At 43.0% G+C, this 19,180-nt stretch overlaps 1 protein-coding gene across 2 annotated transcripts in view; it reads left to right on the forward strand.

Moving 5' to 3' along the window:
• LOC141101413 (E3 SUMO-protein ligase RanBP2-like) overlaps positions 1 to 19,180 on the forward strand; it is a 197,446-nt gene that overhangs the window by 31,781 nt on the left and 146,485 nt on the right. For both annotated transcript variants that reach the window (XM_073590495.1, XM_073590494.1), the window contains exons 2-4: positions 5,903 to 5,970; positions 16,977 to 17,088; positions 17,217 to 17,369. In XM_073590495.1, the coding sequence (XP_073446596.1) occupies positions 5,903 to 5,970; positions 16,977 to 17,088; positions 17,217 to 17,369 (333 nt within the window). The remainder of the gene's footprint in view (positions 1 to 5,902; positions 5,971 to 16,976; positions 17,089 to 17,216; positions 17,370 to 19,180) is intronic.

Genomic DNA, 19,180 nt, shown 5'->3' on the forward strand with positions numbered 1-19,180 from the left:
ATTTCTCCTGTTACCCTTGTGAAAATAAAAATTGGGGGCTAAAAGGTCATTTTGTGGAAAAAAAAAAAGATTTTTTGTTATTTTCATGGCTCTATGTTATAAACTTCTGTGAAGCACTTGGGGGTTCAAAGTGTTCACAACACATCTAGATAAGTTCTTTAAGGGGTCTAGTTTCCAAAATGGGTTCACTTGTGGGGGGTTTCCACTGTTTAGGTACATCAGGGGCTCTCCAAATGCGACATGGCATCCGATCTCAATTCCTGCCAATTCTGCATTGAAAAAGTCAAACGGCGCTCCTTCCGTTCTGAGCTCTGCCGTGTGCTCAAACAGTGGTTTAGCCCCACATACGGGGTATCTGCGTATTCGGGAGAAATTGCACAAAAAATTTTGTGGCTCATTTTCTCTTTTTACACTTGTGACAATAAAAAAAAAAATGGTTTTGAAGTAAAATGTTTGTGAAAAAAAGTTAAATGTTTATTTTTTCCTTCCATATTCCATTCATTCATGTGAAGCACCTGAAGGGTTAATAAACTTCTTGAATGTGGTTTTGAGTACATTGAGAGGTGAAGTTTTTAGAATGGTGTCACTTTTGGGTATTTTTTGTTATATTGACCCCCCAAACTCACTTCAAATGTGAGGTGGTCCCTAAAAAAAATGGTGTTGCAAATTTTGTTGTAAAAATGAGAAATCGCTGGTCAACTTTTAACCCTTATAACTTCCTAAAAAAAAAAAAATTATGTTTCCAAAATTGTGCAGATGTAAAGTAGACATGTGGGAAATATTATTTATTAACTATTTTGTGCGATATCACTCTCTGATTTAAGGGCATAAAAATTAAAAGTTTGAAAATTGCAAAATTTTCGCCAAATTTTGATTTTTTTAACAAATAAGCGCAGCTTATATCCAAATTTTTTTACCACCATCATGAAGTACAATATGTCATGAGAAAACAATGTCAGAATCAGTAGGATCCGTTGAAGCGTTCTAGAGTTATGACCTCATAAAGTGACACTGGTCAGAATTGAAAAAATTGGCCCGGTCACGAAGGCAAAAACAGGCTCGGGTGTGAAGGGGTTAAAATAATTCTTTATGGACTTTTCAATTGAATTTTTATGGATAGGATTTTGTATTAAATTGGAATTGTATTTCCTTAATTGTCTATTGTTCAGTAGGGGACCTAACGTTAGTTCTCCTGTGTCTGGAGCATGGTCGGATATTGATCTATCTCCTATTAGTTACCTTGTTAAACTTTTGAAGTGAAAAAATGTCAGCGATTATCAGATCTATCCTTGTGGCAGTCTGGTGGACATCTGAAAAATGACTGAACTCTATTGACGAGGTGTTTATGCACCTGAATACGTCATAGAGTTCATTTCTGAAAAGCCAGTCGTTCAAGTTACAGGCTTCAGTTCTTGTTTGCGAGGAGGAGTCCATCAGCCTGTCGGGAACCACATTGAGGTCTCCTAGCATAAGTAGCACACCTTTTCTCACCAAAGACAGTTTTCTCTGCAACTTATTGAGGAACCTAATTTGTTGACGGTTCGGGGCGTAAATATTTACTATGGTGGATAACTGGTCATTTATATTACATACCAGGATGTGGTATCTGCCCATGTCGTCTTTATACTCCTCTAGGAATTCAAATGGGACCGAATTTTTAATAATTGTAAGGACTCCTGCCGCCTTCTTCTTGCTATTAGATTCATATATATGGGGGGAACCCATTGTCGTGAAAATATGGATGGTTACCGTCCAGAAACTTCGTCTCCTGGACGCAAATAATGTCAGGATTTGACTTCTTCAGCTCTCTCCAGAGTTGGAACCTCTTATGGGGGCTATTTAGCCCTCTTACATTGTACGTGATAAGTTTGATACTCATCTATACAGCTATCACAAGTATGTGACAAAGATATCAGCCAGATAGCTGAGTATCAAAGTGTCGATATGACCAATCACTCAAGAACTTGTCCTCTAGGAAATTTAATAACCTTAATAAACAACCAACTTCAAGCACGGAGTGCACCAAACAGTATACTTATAGCATAAACAATGAATTTAGGTGCCTACAGTACTGTAGTCTCGAACCAGAAGAACTGTGTAAAGCTCTCCAATAGGTGCCTTGCTCAAAAGAAAGGTACTTCTAACCTAATGGGGGTATAATACGTGGTTGGGAATTTTGGGGTAGAACCTCATTGTTGAGGTAATGCAAGCCAGGTGTGCTTGATGTAAGCAAAACCTATGTAAGTGAGTAAACTATTCATCTATTGTCCCTGGAGTGGGAAGGCTCAGCCAGAGATCTCCGTAAGTTTGCCCCTTCTTCCGGGGAGAATATTGGTATAGTTTTACCCCTGAAGTGGATTAGTAACTTAAGGGGAAAACCCCATGTGTAATGGATCTCTTTATCCCTAAGGGCTGCAGTGATTTTGTGGAAGGACCTCCGTAGATCCAATGTTTCCTTGGATAAATCTGCAAAAGTCTTTAGCCCTTGAAAGGGTTCTGGGAAGGTCTTCTCTGATTTTAGGTATTGCTGAATTTTCTCTTTTGTTTTAAAGAAATGAATCCGAAGGATTGTGTCTCTAGGGGATTCAATTGGGATCCCTGATGGACGTGGCAGTCTATGGATCCTATCTATTATCAATTCAGATTCCGTGAGTGATGGTATAGCTTTTTGAAAAATGGATTTTACATGGGCAGCTAGATTTTCTTGTGCAGTGTCCTCAGGTATGCCACGTATTTTAAGATTATTGCGGCGACTTCTGTCCTCTAAGTCCGCCAGTTTCGTTCTAAGTTTTTGCATTTCTGAGGACAGGTATTCAGTGTCAACTGTAGAGTCTGTGGCTTTGTGCTCTAGTCTTACAATTCGTTTTTCTTGTTCTGCAAGTGTCATTTAGAATTTGGCCAATGCTCTATCCATTTTGTTTTCTTGTTTATTAAAACGAAGCTCAAATTTCTTATTAATATTATCCGTTAGTTTATTTAGGAGATGTTCAATGTTATCAATAGAGAGGGTTTGACCAGCTTTGGACGCAGAGAGAGGAGGGAAATTAGAGTTATAGTCTTGTTGGGGAGCGTCCAGTCTAGGCTTATTTTTAGCTGGACTAATATTAGGGGAGTAATCGCTTGAATCCTCATCCTCTTCTGAGGCTTCTCTAGATAAGGCAGAGTGTTTCTCTCCCCAAGACCCTGGGGTCTGTCTTTTGGAATTGAGTGATAAGTCCATCTCATCGGATAGTAGATTCTTTTTAGAGTGGGTGGTTTCAGGCCTATTTTGTCTCGGGAGTTTAGATCCCAAAAGAATCTCATCTCTTTTTAGCGGAGACCTAGATTTGAGTGGACTAAGGACCTTAGCTTGGTCGTTTGAATGGTAATTTTTTCTACATGGTTTGTGGGAAGATGAGGTATTAGACTTTACGAGTGACGTGGAATTTTTCATTGTGTGTATGTTAAGTAAAATTCGTGTACTCCCCTCTAAATTTTAACAAAATTACCTCTTTGTCTTGGGTTACTCGTCTTGGCTGGATTGATGGCAGAACAAGAAGAGAAGTGATTCCTGCAGTACAATTCTATAGAGTGATAACAATATGAGGAAATATACTAGAGTAAAATGCGGGTTAGAAAACACTAGAATCACTAAAGGTTACCAGAATTATTCACATCAGATACGGATGTAGCAGTTACTAGAATCAATCACGGAATATACTAGAATTAAGGTAAATTCCACAAGAAAGTCAGTATTGATCCACAAAGTAGCTGAGTTGACCCAAGAGGTGTATAAACGAAACTTTCAGTATAATAGTTCAGGCTACTAGGAGCAACAACTTAAGTGCTTTAATCTCAGAGACACTAGGATTAGGTCCAGAAGGGGATGCCAATGCAGATTTTGGGGTCTCTTCTAAGGTTGTAGTAGGTTCTTTAATTATCGTTGAGATCTCAGCTGCGAACTAAAATAGGATCCCAAAGGATGTCGCAACAGAGCTCACCAGGCGCTGTTAGGCTAATGTAAGTAGGTCCTTATCGCCGTTGGACCTAGCGTCGCTCGGAACAATGAGGTCCTAAGAACTAGTTGTGACCCAGGAGCAGTCACCTGTGAATCAATTTACTGTTAAAGTATATGTAAACAGCTTAGGAGATGCAGTGGATGTAGGTGCTGTGATTGGAGGTCGCAACTTTGATGCAGAAAGAGATCCCTTATATGGGACTGAAGACTGTAAATTGTATATACTCTGTGGGCCTCACCACCACTGCTACAGGGGGATGGAGAAGTCCCCACAGGATGAGCAGGCAGCGAGAGTTATAAGTACGCAGCGGGGATCGCCGGGGAGAGCGGGAGTCGGCTACAGTGAAACCGAAAGCAAAAGTAGGAGTTTCCCTCGCGCTCCCGGAGACGCCGCAGCTGCATCACGTTTTATAGGCTGAGATCGCAGCTTGCATGTAAAGGAAGCTCTCCCCTCAAAACTGAAGACGGTCGCCTGTAATCAGCTAGTGAGCCTCTCCGCCGCTGCCGCAGGGAGTTGGAGATGTCCCTGCAGCTCCAGAAGGGACGAGCAGGCTGCGTGAGTTATAGAGACGCAGCGGGGTCACCGGGGAGCACAAGGGCCGGCTGCGGTAGAGGTGGGAGGGGTTTATCTCCCACTGGAGGCGCCGCAGCTGACCACAGAGCCCCACACGGCAAAGCTCCGGGAGCTGATGGAGGTAGTCAAACCGCTGGAGAAGTCGCCCAAGAGGGTGGCAAGGGGTGAAGTCGGTGAGCGCTATACTCAATCGCGCCCCGTTCTCTCAAAGGAGCCACAGTCTGAGTCGACGTCCCAGTTCCTGAGAAGGTCACAGCTGAGATGTCACTCGTCCTCTTACCACTGAATCGTTGTAGAACCGCTGTGAAGGTCTGTTGTCCCGGTTTTCCGACGCAGGGTCACAGCTGCGATCTGCGGCTGGCGGCGGCCTAATTCTCTCTTTTTGTGGCTTTCTCCTTCTGTTGGAGCCCAGATGAAGATTAGGGGGTCCTGGGGGTTGCAGATGGGTGCCTCATCGGTGATGCCTTGCAGAATTTGAGGGGTCCTTAAGGTAGAAATCCTGTGATGTAAGTACTGGCAGGCCCAGAAGTGAGGTCTGGTGAGGATGTGGGCCTCAATACCTATCTTCTCTCAAAAGTTGATTTAGATGATAACTTTTGGAGCCAAAAGTATCCTCATAGTGCCAGAAGGACTCTGAGAGATATTTGGAGACAGGATGGCTTGCTGAAGTTGAGTTAAAAGTCGGATTTTGAGGTGTCCCTTCAGAGCTCCCAAGAAACCGGTCTCACATGTCTGTGAGCTAGGCCACGCCCCCCATGCCAAACTTTTCAAAATTATTTTTCATATTTTACAAAATTAAAAACAAATGATAATATTTTTTAAGGAAATGTAAACATTAATTCTTTACATTTTTTTCAATTGCTGAAAAATTTTTTTTTGGATGGCACCTTCCCTTTAACAACTCCCTGTGACAATGTCCTATTGAGGTGACTGATGGATTCTCAGCTAACTCTTTATGTATTTTTCAGAGTTCTTAGTTGAAGCCCAAGTGCAAAATTATTTTTAGCCCTAAATACTTCCTTTTACAGTAATTAAAGGGAGCCTGTCACCATTTTTGTCCTGGGTCAACTAAAACTGTGACCTTATTCAGGTTACCACTGATGGACTGCAGGTGCTGAATAAGGTTATGGTTTTAGGTGACACAGGACAAAACTGCTGGCAGGTTCCTTCTTCATAAAATTGTTTCCATAGGTATTCAACCTCTTCAGGGATGAACCTTCACTATTAAGAATACTTTTTCATTGTGATAGACTACAGCCAGTTCAAAGCTCTGTGACTTAATCAGTAAACATTTTTCAACTTTGTACTGTTTTTGTTTTTTTTCCCCCCAGAAATCAATGAAAGGCTTTCTCATTGCCAAGTTATACTATGAAGCTAAAGAATATGACCTTGCTAAGAGGTAAATCTTCTTAATTTAATGTATATTCCCATCACATAATTGTGTTGTAATGACTGATTAAAAATATGTAGAGTTATTGATACAGCTTGAAGGGAACCTCTCAGCAGGATTGCGCACAGTAACCTACAGACAATGTCAGGTCGGTGCCGTTATACATCAGTATAAAATGATACCTTGGTTGATGAAATCTGCCTTCTGGTTGTTGTTGTTTAATCTTTATTTTTCCCCTTCTCTCATGACAGCACCACCTGAGAGAGAGGGTATCCGCTCACCAGGACAAGAAACCTACTGAATTAAAAGGCGGTACTTCTCCTCTGCATCAGTTCGGTTTCCTGTCCTCGTGAAAGCCTACAAACGCGGTACATGGTGGAAAACAAGGAGGCAGACTTCCTCAGTCGGACAACCTTGAGACAGAGGGAATGGGAGCTAGATCCATCAGTTTTCCAGCAGATTGTAAATCTTTGGGGGCAACCAGAGAGAGACCTATTTGCCAGCCGGAAAAAAACAGGAAAACAAAGGGCTTCTGTTCCTTGGACCCAAGAGAAAAACCAAATGCGGTGGATGAAGTACAGATCCCTTGGGATTTTCAGCTAGCCTATGCATTTCTTCCACTAATGTTAATTTCGGCAGAACTCAGGAAAATTCAAGAGTAGAGGGCGGATGTCATCCTCATTTCTCCATTTTGGCCGAAGAGACCATGGTTCTCATGGCTGAGGAGAAGGGCCTTGACAGATCTCTGGATTCTCACGGATGTTCCAGGTCTCCTCAGGCAGGGCCCAGTGTGTCATCCTCAGAAATCGGGTCTTCATTTGACGGCCTGGATTTTGAGAGGATGTTGCTAAGGCCAGTCTCGCACATCCAGATATTTCCGGTACCGGAGCTGTCTGTATACGTGGTACATCCGTGTGGCAACCATGTGCCGCCCTTGTGCCACATCAGGACCATACGGACGGCCGCCGGGGACGAAGCGCTACAGTAAGTGCTGTTCCCCGGCGGCTGATACTGAACGCGGCTGTCCTTCTCTCCTGCTCTGCCGGCAACAGCGAGCAGGAGAGAATGAATGAATGAAAACCCGACGTGGGGTACCCCTCTGTTTGTGAACCAACCCAGCAAAACTCACAACTGGGGGCTGTAATCCACCAGCTGTCAGCTTCAACAAGGTTGGTTCTCAAGAATAGAGTGATCCCCACGCTGTTTTTTTTAAATTAAATTAATAAAAAAAATCAGTGTTGGGTCCCTCCCATTTTTTGACAACCAACCTGACTAAAGCTCACAGCTGGGGGCTGATATTCTCAGGCTGGTAAGGGACCATTGATTTTGCCCCTCCCCGAGCCTAAAAACAGCAGCCCACAGCTGCCCAAAAAAGGCACATCTATTAGATGCGCCTATTCTGGAGCTTTGCCCGGTTCTTCCCACTTGCCCTGTAGCGGTGGCAAGTGGGGTAATAAGCAGGGCTGTGGAGTCTGACTCGGAGCTCATTTTGGTGGAGTCGGTATAAAATGTACCGACTCTGACTCCTAAAATCTAATATATAAAGCTCAAAGTGTGTGTGTGTGTGTGTGTGTGTGTGTGTGTGTGTGTATGTCCGGGATAGGCATCCGCATCGTCGCAGCTACAGCCACAAAATTTGGCAGAGTCACACGTCTGGACCCCGAGAGCGTCCTAAGCTATGTTGTGAGGCGAAATTTTAACCCCGCGCTTTCCAATTCACCAAACAAATTTGCCCCCATCTTCATACTGGGGAAAGTGTGTGCGTGTCAAGCCCCGCCCCTCATTATGATGTAATAATGCCCTTATTTGCATACTGGGGAAACAGTGTGTGCGTATCAATCCCCGCCCCTCATTATGATGTCACAATGGTTGCCATGGCGACGATGTCGTCATAGGTTGCAAGCCCCGCCGCTCATTATGATGTCATAATGGTTGACTATGGGATGGAGGATGTGTGATGGGTATATGGGCACTGGACTATTGGATGGAGGATATGTATGATGGGTATATGGGCACGGGACTATGGGATGGCGGATATGTATGATGGGTATATGGGCACGGGACTATGGGATGGAGGATGTATGATGGGTATATGGGCACTCGACTATGGGATGGAGGATATGTATGATGGGTATATGGGCATGGGCCTATGGGATCGTGGATATGTATGATGGGTATATGAGCACGGGACTCTGGGATGGAGGATGTGTGATGGGTATATGGGCACTGGACTATGGGATGGAGGATATGTATAATGGGTATATGGGCACGGGACTATGGGATGGAGGATGTGTGATGGGTATATGGGCACTGGACTATGGGATGGAGGATATGTATAATGGGTATATGGGCATGGGACTATGGGATGGAGGATGTGTGATGGGTATATGGGCACGGGCCTATGGGATGGAGGATGTGTGATGAGTATATGGGCACGGGCCTATGGGATGGAGGATGTGTGATGGGTATATGGGCACGGGACTATGGGATGGAGGATAATTATAATTTGTTATAACTAACCACAGTTAGTTACTATGCCCGGGCAGCGCCGGGCTCTTCAGCTAGTCTAATATATAAAGCTCAAAGTGTGTATGTATGTGTGTGTATGTCCGGGATAGGCATCCGCACCGTTGCAGCTACAGCCACAAAATTTGGCACAGTCACACGTCTGGACCCCAAGAGCGTCCAAAGCTATGTTGTGAGGCGAAATTTTAACCCCGCGCTTTCCAATTCACCAAACAATTTTGCCCCATCTACATAATGGGGGAAAAAGTGTGTGCGTGTCAAGCCCCGCCCCTCATTATGATGTCATAATGCCCCTATTTGCATACTGGGGAAACAGTGTGTGCGTATCAAGCCCCGCCCCTCATTATGATGTCACAATGGTTGCCATGGCGACGCTGATGTCATAGGTTGCAAGCCCTGTCGCCGCTCATTATGATGTCATAATGGTTGACTATGGGATGGAGGATGTGTGATGGGTATATGGGCACGGGACTATGGGATGGCGGATATGTATATGGGCACTGGACTATGGGATGGAGGATGTGTGATGGGTATATGGGAACGGGACTGTGGGATGGAGGATGTATGATGGGTATATGGGCATGGGACTATGAGATGAAGGATCAGTGACGGGTATATGGGCACGGGACTATGGGATGGAGGATATGTATGATGGGTATATAGGCACGGGACTATGGGATGGAGGATATGTATGATGGGTATATAGGCACGGGACTATGGGATGGAGGATATGTATGATGGGTAGATAGGCACGGGACTATGGGTTGGAGGATATGTATGATGGGTATATGGGCACGGGCCTATGGGATCGTTGATATGTATGATGGGTATAAGGGCACGGGACTATGGGATGGAGGATAATTATAATTTGCTATAACTAACCACAGTTAGTTACTATGCCCGGGCAGCGCCTCACACGTCTGGACCCCGAGAGCGTCCTAAGCTATGTTGTGAGGCGAAATTTTAACCCCGCGTGTTCCAATTCACCAAACTAATTTGCCCCCATCTACATACTGGGGAAAAAGTGTGTGGGCGTCAAGCCCCGCCCCTCACTATGATGTCAGAATGCCCCTATTTGCATACTGGGGAAATAGAGTGTGCGTATCAAGCCCCGCCCTCATTATGATGTCACAATGGTTGCCGTGGCGACGCTGATGTCATAGGTTGCAAGCCCCGCCGCCGCTCATTATGATGTCATAATGGTTGACTATGGAATGGAGGATGTGTGATGGGTATATGGGCACTGGACTATGGGATGGAGGATATGTATGATGGGTATATGGGCACGGGACTATGGGATGGAGGATATGTGTGATGGGTATATGGGCACTCGACTATGGGATGGAGGATGTGTGATGGGTATATGGGCACTCGACTATGGGATGGAGGATGTGTGATGGGTATATGTGCATGGGACTATGGGATGGAGGATGTGTGATGGGTATATGGGCACTGGAATATGGGATGGAGGATATGTATGACGGGTATATGGGCACGGGACTATGTGATGGACGATATGTATGACTGGTATATGGGCACGGGACTATGGGATGGAGGATGTGTGATGGGTATATGGGCACTCGACTATGGGAAGGCGAATATGTATGATGGGTATATGGGCATGGGACTATGGGATGGAGGATGTGTGATGGGTATATGGGCATGGGACTATGGGATGGAGGATGTGTGATGGGTATATGGGCACTCGACTATGGAATGGAGGATATGTATGATGGGTATATGGGCACTCGACTATGGGATCGTGGATATGTATGACCGGTATATGGGCACGGGACTATGGGATGGAGGATGTGTGATGGGTATATGGGCACTGGACTATGGGATGGAGGATATGTATGATGGGTATATGGGCATTCGACGATGGGATGGCGAATACGTATGATGGGTATATGGTCACAGGACTATGGGATGGAGGATATGTATGATGGGTATATGGGCACGGGCTTATGGGATGGAGGATGTGTGATGGGTATATGGGCACGGGACTATGGGATGGAGGACAATTATAATTTGTTATAACTAACCACAATTAGTTACTATGCCCGGGCAGCGCCGGGCTCTTCAGCTAGTGTCCTATAAATAGCTGTTCTATACCTCATCTAAGGCTACATTCACACGCAGCGTTTTTTGAGGATACGTTTTCAGCTGAAAAAGCAGATCAGCTTTTTAAAAAACCGCATCACCTGAAAGGTTTTTGAGCTGATAGATAATGTTTTCAGTAGCAAAAGCTGATTCGAAAAACGCCACACAAACTGACATGCTCATTCAGCATACACCTATCAAAACTTGTATGCTGCTGTGCTCCTGTCTTGCACCGGCTCCAGACTGCAGGGGGCAATCTTCCCTCCTCTGTCTTGTCTTCTGCTGTCTTCACCAGAGAGAGGAGGGGGAGGGGTGCCTGCCCTGCACAGGATCCGATTTCTGGGCTTCGAGCTGGAGAAGGTGAGAAAGTTGTGCACTCGCTGCAGTTGGCAATAAGAGCGAGTCTGCAAAAGGGACATGCTGGAAATCTGATTGGAAAAGTGAGGAAATTGGTTATTGTCGCCAGAACCCCTAAAATTGATTCCATCTTGAAGAGACGTGCTGGGAAAGGGGCAATTGTCAATCAAGCCACTCGGTGGGGCAGCACTTATTTAATGATTGAGCGATTGCTTGAACTAAAACCGTTTCTTATAGATATGGCAAACCCTCAGGTAACCCTAAATGAAGGTCAATGGACACAGGTGGCTGAATTGAAAGAATTGCTTAATCACCCATTTACAGTGACTAAAAAATTACAAGCTGAGGATTTAACACTTGGCATTTTTATAAGGGAGTGGAAGAACTTGCTATTTTGCCTATCCCAAAGAGGAGGTTTAATCGCAGATGGCATTTCTGCTTCAATGAAACGGAGAGAGACAGCTATTGGAAAATATAATTTTTCTGGCAGCAGTTTATGTGGACCCAAGTCATCGTATACTGCTTGATGATCAACAGCTTACTAAAGGAAAAGAAGCTCTGACTGAGGTAGCAGTTAGGATGAGTGGCCTACAGGAGGACTGCCAGGCGCAAGAGGACTTGGGTCCTGACAGTGCTACTGCTGACATATCTTCATCCTCATCAGATGAGGAGTTTGATTTTGACAAGTATTTAGATGACATGGAGCAGGCAAAGCGTTGCCGCAAGGAAAAAGATTTCACTCTGTCTCCTATAGCAAGCAGATTGACCATATTTCAGCAAAATGTTTCACTTACTCTCAAAGAAATAGAAAAATTCAACCATTCATCAAAACTGACTGTGCATGAGGCAATTCCTTTATACCCGTAAATTGTTAGAGATCTTGCCTATGTGGTTACGGCTTTGCCTCCAACCCAAGTTAGTGTAGAGAGGTGGTTCTCTGGCCTTAAAATTATTAGGTCAGATTTAAGGTCATCTATGAAGGAGGATCTGATGGATGCAATTCTATTTCTTAGAACAAATTCATAGACTGCACAAATGTTATTTAGTATGTTTTTGTTGAAAACTGTTTTTTGCCACTTAGGTAGTTTATTACATAGTGATATATGCACATTCTAACTATATATATATATCCTCCATCCCATAAGCCCGTGCCCATATACCCATCATATATATATATATATATATATATATATATATATATATATATATTCGATATTACATAGTGTATTACATATTTACAATTTATTAGTTTTTTGTGTTCTAAAGTTGTATTCCAATAAATATATATTATGTTCTATCTAAATATCTTGATTATTGTATCATAAAAATGATTAAATGTCTGATGTTCATATTGTACTACAATACATTTTTCACTTAAATATAAGCAATATATGTCGGTGTAAGGGAAATTAAGGAGTCGGAGTCGCAGCTTTGGCTTACCGACTCCACAGCCCTGGTAAGGGTTAATGGCACCTTGCTATTGTAAGGTGACATTAACCCCGGTTAGTAATGGAGAGCTGTCAATAAGACACCTATCCATTACTAATCCTAGAGTTATTCAAGGGTTAAATAAAAACAATAAGAAAGTATTTTAATGAAAGAATACACTTCACAGTTTTTAAATCTTTTATACTCCTAGTCCCATATTGAAGCCATTGTTCTCCTGTAAAAAAAAAATAATAAACCAACAATATACCATACATGTGCGCTGTACAGTCAAGTCCCACGGCGTAAATCCATCTCGGGAGGGTTAATCAGTTTACAGCCGAAGCGCTGCTAATGCGACCGCTCCGACTGTAAACTACTGGGGAATTAAAAAAACCAGCGTGGGGACCCCTCTATTCTTGATGACCTACCTTACTGAAGCTGACAGCTGAGGGTTACAGCCCCCAGCTGTGAGTTTTTCCGGGTTGGTTCACAGAGGGGGACCCCACGTCAGGTTTTCATTCATTCATTCATTCATTCATTCTCTCATGCTCGCGCTGTTGCCAGCAGAGCAGGAGAGAAGAATGACAGCCGCGTTCAGCACCAGCCGCTGGGGAACAGCGCTCACTGTAGCGTTTCTCCGGCGGCCGTCCGTGAACACTGAGTGCAATGTGAACTGTTCTCCGTTTGCGCATGTTCAGCTCATTTTGTGGACCGTGCACTCCCACAAACACTGACATGTCTCCATGTTTTGCACAAGGACACATGGTCTGTGAAAAGACGCTGAGATCTGCATAGACCCATTCATTTGAATTGGTCTACGTGTATCAGTGTCTCCGGTACGTGAGAAAACTGTCACTACACTTACTGGAGCCACTGACGTGTGAGACCAGCCTAAGACAAAGGGGGTTTTCTCTAGCCCTGGTAGCTACTCTCATGCAGAGTAGAAAGCCCATAACGACAAGTATATATGGGAGAATATTGAAATTTTTTTTAACCTTCTCAGGGCAGCCGGTTGGGGATTCAATCCCAATTAGAGAGATTTTAGGATTTGTTCAGAGGGGTATGGAAATGGGTCTGGCCACCAGGTATCTGCTTTAGGGGCCCTTTACAACTATATCCTGACAGCAGATAGGTGGGTGGTCAGATTCATCAGCGCTTGCCAGAGGTCTAGGCCAGTGGCAGCGCCCAAAATGCCCCCATGGGTTTTAAACTTGGTCCTGGAAGCATTGACTAGGTCACCCTTTGAACCCTTACAGGAAGTACCAGACAAGATACTAACACTGAAGACAGTTATTCTAGTAGCCTTAGCATCTGCATGTAGGGTTAGTGATTTGCAGGGCCTATCCTTTAATCATCCTTTCATGCAGATACTGGAGGATAGGGTGGTGTTAAGGCCTGATCCTGCATATCTCCCCAAAGTAGCCTCCAAGTTCCATAGGAGTCTGGAGGTAGTTCTTCCCTCCTCCTTCAGTGAGCCAAAGTCTGAAGAAGAACACCGACTTCACACGTTAGATGTCAGGGGGCCTCTTATTTATTACTTAGACAGGACTAGGCAAGGTAGAAAGGATAAGGCCTTATTTGTATCTTTCCAGGGAACAGGAAAGGGTGTAGTGTCACAAGGGAAATTATAGCTAGATGGATAAGGGACGCCATTAGCTTAGCCTACACCTCTAGTGAAAGTTTGTTTCCTGGGAAATCTGAGGGCCCATTCCACCAGGGCTGTGGCGACCTGACCTCCTGGGCCGAGATCAGAGGTGTCCATCAAAGAAATATGTAAGGTGGCCACATGGTCTTCCCCTTCTACCTTCTATAGACACTGTCGTCTCAATCTGTCCTCCTCTGTTGACTTGTCTTTTGGGAGGAAGGTTCTGCAAGCGGTGATCCCTCCCTAGGGTGCTTTAATCCATATAAATCTCTCAGGTGGTGATGTCATGGGAGAAGGGGATTAATCTAAGTTACTTACCGTTAGCGGGATTTTACAGAGCCCATGACAGCACCCTTATATTCCCTCCCACGCTTTTGTCACTTTTGGTGTGCACTTTTAAGGGTGTTAAGAAATATGTATTTGGTGATGGTTGTGTTAACGAACTGTCTGGAGGTCCTCTCGAACCAAACTGATGAGGAGGAGAGGTACCTCCTTTTTATTCAGTAGGTTTCCTGTCCTGGTGGGCGGATACCCTCTCTCTCAGGTGGTGCTGTCATGGGCTCTGTAAAATCTCGTTAAAGCCATGTGCACATGTTGCGGATTCTGCTGCGGATCCGCAGCGTTTTTGGCTCTGCGGAACCGCAGCACATTTAGCTGCGTTGTACAGTACCATTGTTTTCAGTGGTAAAATGAAAAATGCTGTGCACATGCTGCAGATTTTTCCGCGCGGATTTGCTGCGGGTTCAAATCCGCTGCATGTCAATTCTTTGTGCGGAATCCGCAGCGGTTTCATACCTTCTCCATTGTAGAGGTGTGAAACCGCAGGCTAATCTGCAGGTAAACCGCAAGTCAGCACCTTTCACTACGTGTGCACATAGCCTAACAGTAAGTAACTTAGATTTTCAGTTAATGAGATTCTTGTGCTTCGTGCGGCCTATGAGGGTGTCTTTTTATGGTGCTCTGCTTAGGTATTCATACTGATGGCTTATAACAGGTTGCTGATCCCTCACTGACCTGCCCCCTATATTACATACTGATTATATATATATATATATATATATATATATATATATATATATATATATATATATATAATGTATATGCGCTACTGGTGGAGACCATTTTTTTCCCCTCTAGCAAAATGGCTCTGGTGGCGCCTGTGCAGTGTCATCTATTGGATTGCCAATAGATGCTTCTGCGCAGTTGGGGCTGGTGCCATTTTTAGAAAAATCTTGTGTTTTTTTTTCTTTCCAAAATTGATGTATATGACTAAATAAAATAATGTAATGCACATTATAGATGCGTGCTGAATGTGTGTTTTTTTTTTTTCAACTTGCACAATAATCAGTATGTAAAAAAGTGGGCAGGTCAGTGAGGGATCAGTGACCTGTCATAAGCCATCAGTATGAATACCTAGGCAGAGCACCACATGAAGATCCCCCCCCCCCCCCCACAGGCTGCCCCGGGCACGAGCAGATCATTAACTCAAAACTGAAAGTAAAGATTAAACAACAACCACAAGATGGATTTCATCACCCCAGATATCATTTTAATCAGTATAGCGGCGCCAGCCTGACACTCTGTTGGTTACTGTGCACAAGCCTGCTGACAGGTTCCCTTAAATAAAATGAGCTAAAGTTTAGTGCAGGAACTTGGTCTGAAGATACCACAGCTGTTGGCCAAGGGAGGAAGGAAAAGAGAGGATACAGACAGGACAGCATGGGATCACAGCTGTTTATTTATGTGAGATAAAATGTTTAAAAACAAGCAGCAAATCAGCTGTGATCCCATTCTGTCCTGTCTGTATGCTCTTGCTTCCTCCCCTGCCCAGGTGCTGTGGTATGATCAGACCATGTCCCTGCATGATCAGACACAGCCATTACACAGTACACAGCAGGGGCACATTTATAAGATTATCTCAGCACAGGAACATTTTATTTAAACACCTCCAATTGTGGAAATTATTATTCCAAAATGTATTTTGTTTTGAGACAACACCTTCACGACATATGATATACAGTTGTGTCATATGTTGTGCCTCTGTTTGATGCGGGCTCGCAAGCAGAGCCTGCATCTTACTCGGTAGACAATGGCTAATTTATTCAGTCATCATCCGCCTCAATCTCTGACGACAGCATTTAACCCGTGCCGTCAAGGTGTGAGTCATTCCATGTGCCTATTTAGTTCCCGCGACATCATTTACGATAGATTGCCATGAAAGTCAGGCGTCTCCTGAAGACCCCTGTGCCTGTCATTGCAGTACTACTGTGAAAGCCAGCCTTAGCTGCCGTTCATAGGAGATTGATTTTGGCTATACATAGCTGGTGGTGCATTGCTATGTATAGCGCAAGCTATCCGATGATCGCAGGTTCGAGTCCGCTTTTAACAAGTGCAATAAAAAGTGAAAAAAATGTTTTGAGAAGTCAAATCTATCAAAATATAAAATTAATCCAATCGCTAAACGGTGTAACAAGAAAGACAATTGGAGTGCCAGACATTTTGTAGCAGCAACAACATAGCAATAAGAGGCGATCAAAACATTGTACGCACCTCAAAATGGTATCAGTAAAAACATTAGCTCAGGTTGCAAAAGATAAGCTCTTTGCACAGCCTCATATCCCAAAAATTTAAAGTGTTACTGGCCTCCAAAAATTGTAACAAAAGCAAGAAATTATTTTTTATTTTTGTTTAGAAATTTATAAATATTTTCACCTCTTAAACAACAAACTATACATGGTATACATTTGGTATGTGCATACTCGTACTGACCTGAAGAATTGTATAGGTCACCAATAGGCTATGATCAGCAGCTAGTTTATTATTTCTTTCATTTTTGGCTTTGTGTGAGAAAAGTAGTTTTAGGTTTAGTTCACTTTTTTTTTTTTTTTTTTTTTTTTTTTTTTTTTCTTTTTCTTTTTCCAATTATGACTGTAATAAAATGAAACCTATTTTTCAGGTGTGTATCATCGTACATTAATGTCCAGGAAAGGGATCCAAAAGCTCACCGCTTCCTTGGACTTCTATTTGAAATGGAAGGGAACGTGGAGAAATCTGTTGGCTGCTACAAGGTGATCTGGTGCTCTCCGTGCTGGGCACATTATTGTGCAGCAGCTCCTAGGGAGTTCTTGTATATTGCAAGCTAGAAATCGTATAAAGAAATATTTAATGATTCTCCTTTTTTCCATTTTTTTTCTAGCGATCATTGGAATTGAATCCCACTCAGAAGGATCTTGTCCTTAAGATTGCAGAATTAATATGCACTATCAATGTCACAGATGGCAGAGCGGAATACTGGGTGGAAAAAGCAGCCAAATTGTTTCCGGGAAATCCTGTTATCTACAGACTAAAAGTGAGCAGTATTTTTACTTCCTTCTGGCAATAGTGTCAGTTCATAGGATGCTTGGTTGTCTGAAACTGCAGGTGTTATACGGGTTTCAGTTTTTTATGCATTTTTTTTTTTTTTGCGAAAGCCAGAAGTGGATTAAAAAAAAAATACGCAACTACCCTGTTCCCTTACTTTTTGAACCACCTCTGATTTTTACCTTAAAAATTGGCATTAAAAAAAACTGAGCAAAGCCTATAATTGCGCCTGGGTGGTGACATCCATCACCCCTTGGGTAATTTTTGCAGATTTTATTTGCTAACATAATTTTGTTTAGAAACAGATAATGGGGCAATTTTATTATGCTGTCTACCCGACAGCGTAAAAATATGCAAAACACAAGCCGCGGAGTCACCATCACATGTTTCTCAACGCAAGCAATGACTAGCCAGGTCTTTCCCCGGGAAGGAACAACCACGGGAAGGGTAGTCTCCAAGGAAGGAAACCACCTATGCCAAAACATGGTATCCATCCACAGACAGCTGTTTCGGGGTATTGCCCCTCATCAGTGTGGAGTAGAAAACTGGTCAGTAGGAGCAATGCCTAGTAAAAGACTGTAAAAAAATGAGGATGAATGAACTCATGGAGATCAACATCCAACACTGCGGAGACACCATCACATGTTTCTCAACGCAGTGATTCTAGAGCAAAGCCCCCATCCCTTAAGGGAAATATGTAAAAATATGCAAAACACAAGCCACGGAGACACCATCACATGTTTCTCAACATGAAACAAGAGGGGATTATAGGGAGAAAAATGGGAAGCGCAAGCTTCTAAGTGTAGTAGTTAATTATCAAAGGTATATACTCAGTGTGAATACACTCACCTATTTGGTGTCTTGAGATACTGCATGTAGATCCCGTCCCTGGATCACTCCATTCCTCCTTCCATTCAGTTTGCTGCAAAGATCTGAGAACTAGTGAGAGCACTGGACAGCGCTTTCATAGGTAGTGACACTTGGTGAATGTTTTTCCCAGCAATATGCGCTCCTGAAGGATGATGATGGAACTTGATATTTAGATTCAAGGATGATTTTTATTTTTAATTCAAAATAGAATATAACTGGTTTCGACTGCTAAGAGTCTTCCTCAGGTATAATGTCAGGTATAATGTCAAGAATATAAACGGATCTGTCTGAACACATTTTATATATAAAACACACCAACCAACCAATCAAAGGACCTCTTAACCATAAAAAACCAGACAGGGTGTATTTATTAAATTATATTTTATTTATACAGGTGGTTACATTAAAACCAATTAAAACCAAAAAGAGTGCACGTATAGGAACAGTTTCCATAAAATTGTAAAATGATAAGACCCCCTGATGAAGGAAGGATTCCGAAACGCACGTCGGGGAGCGTGTGATAGGGACGTGGTGACCCTTATAGGTAAAGGATCTGTCTATGGCATACCTCTGTATATGTAAAGAGTTGTAATTTTCTAATGAAAAGGTGGCACTGTTGCTTCACACATTGTGCATGATTCTATTGCACAGGCACTCTGCACTTTATTCTGGATATATGGAAGCTTTGTGAATACACATAATTGATGTTTAATAGCATATGTGTTTATGTGTTTTTTCTTTTCTTTAAAAAATATATTTTTTCTTGTATATGATTCTTGTGTGACAATTTTGCACATTGCACTTTTTTTGTTAATCATTTTTTATGTATTATAATGATTTTTATGTAATTTTTGCACCTTTTTCACAATCCTTTTCAAATTATTATTCTACAACATGTGGGGTATGCATATCTGATATATATATAAATTG

This window comes from Dendrobates tinctorius, unplaced genomic scaffold (assembly GCF_039654945.1).
Source record: "Dendrobates tinctorius isolate UK_male_01 unplaced genomic scaffold, ASM3965494v1 ptg000117l, whole genome shotgun sequence".
In the NCBI taxonomy this organism is placed as follows: Eukaryota; Metazoa; Chordata; class Amphibia; order Anura; family Dendrobatidae; genus Dendrobates; species Dendrobates tinctorius.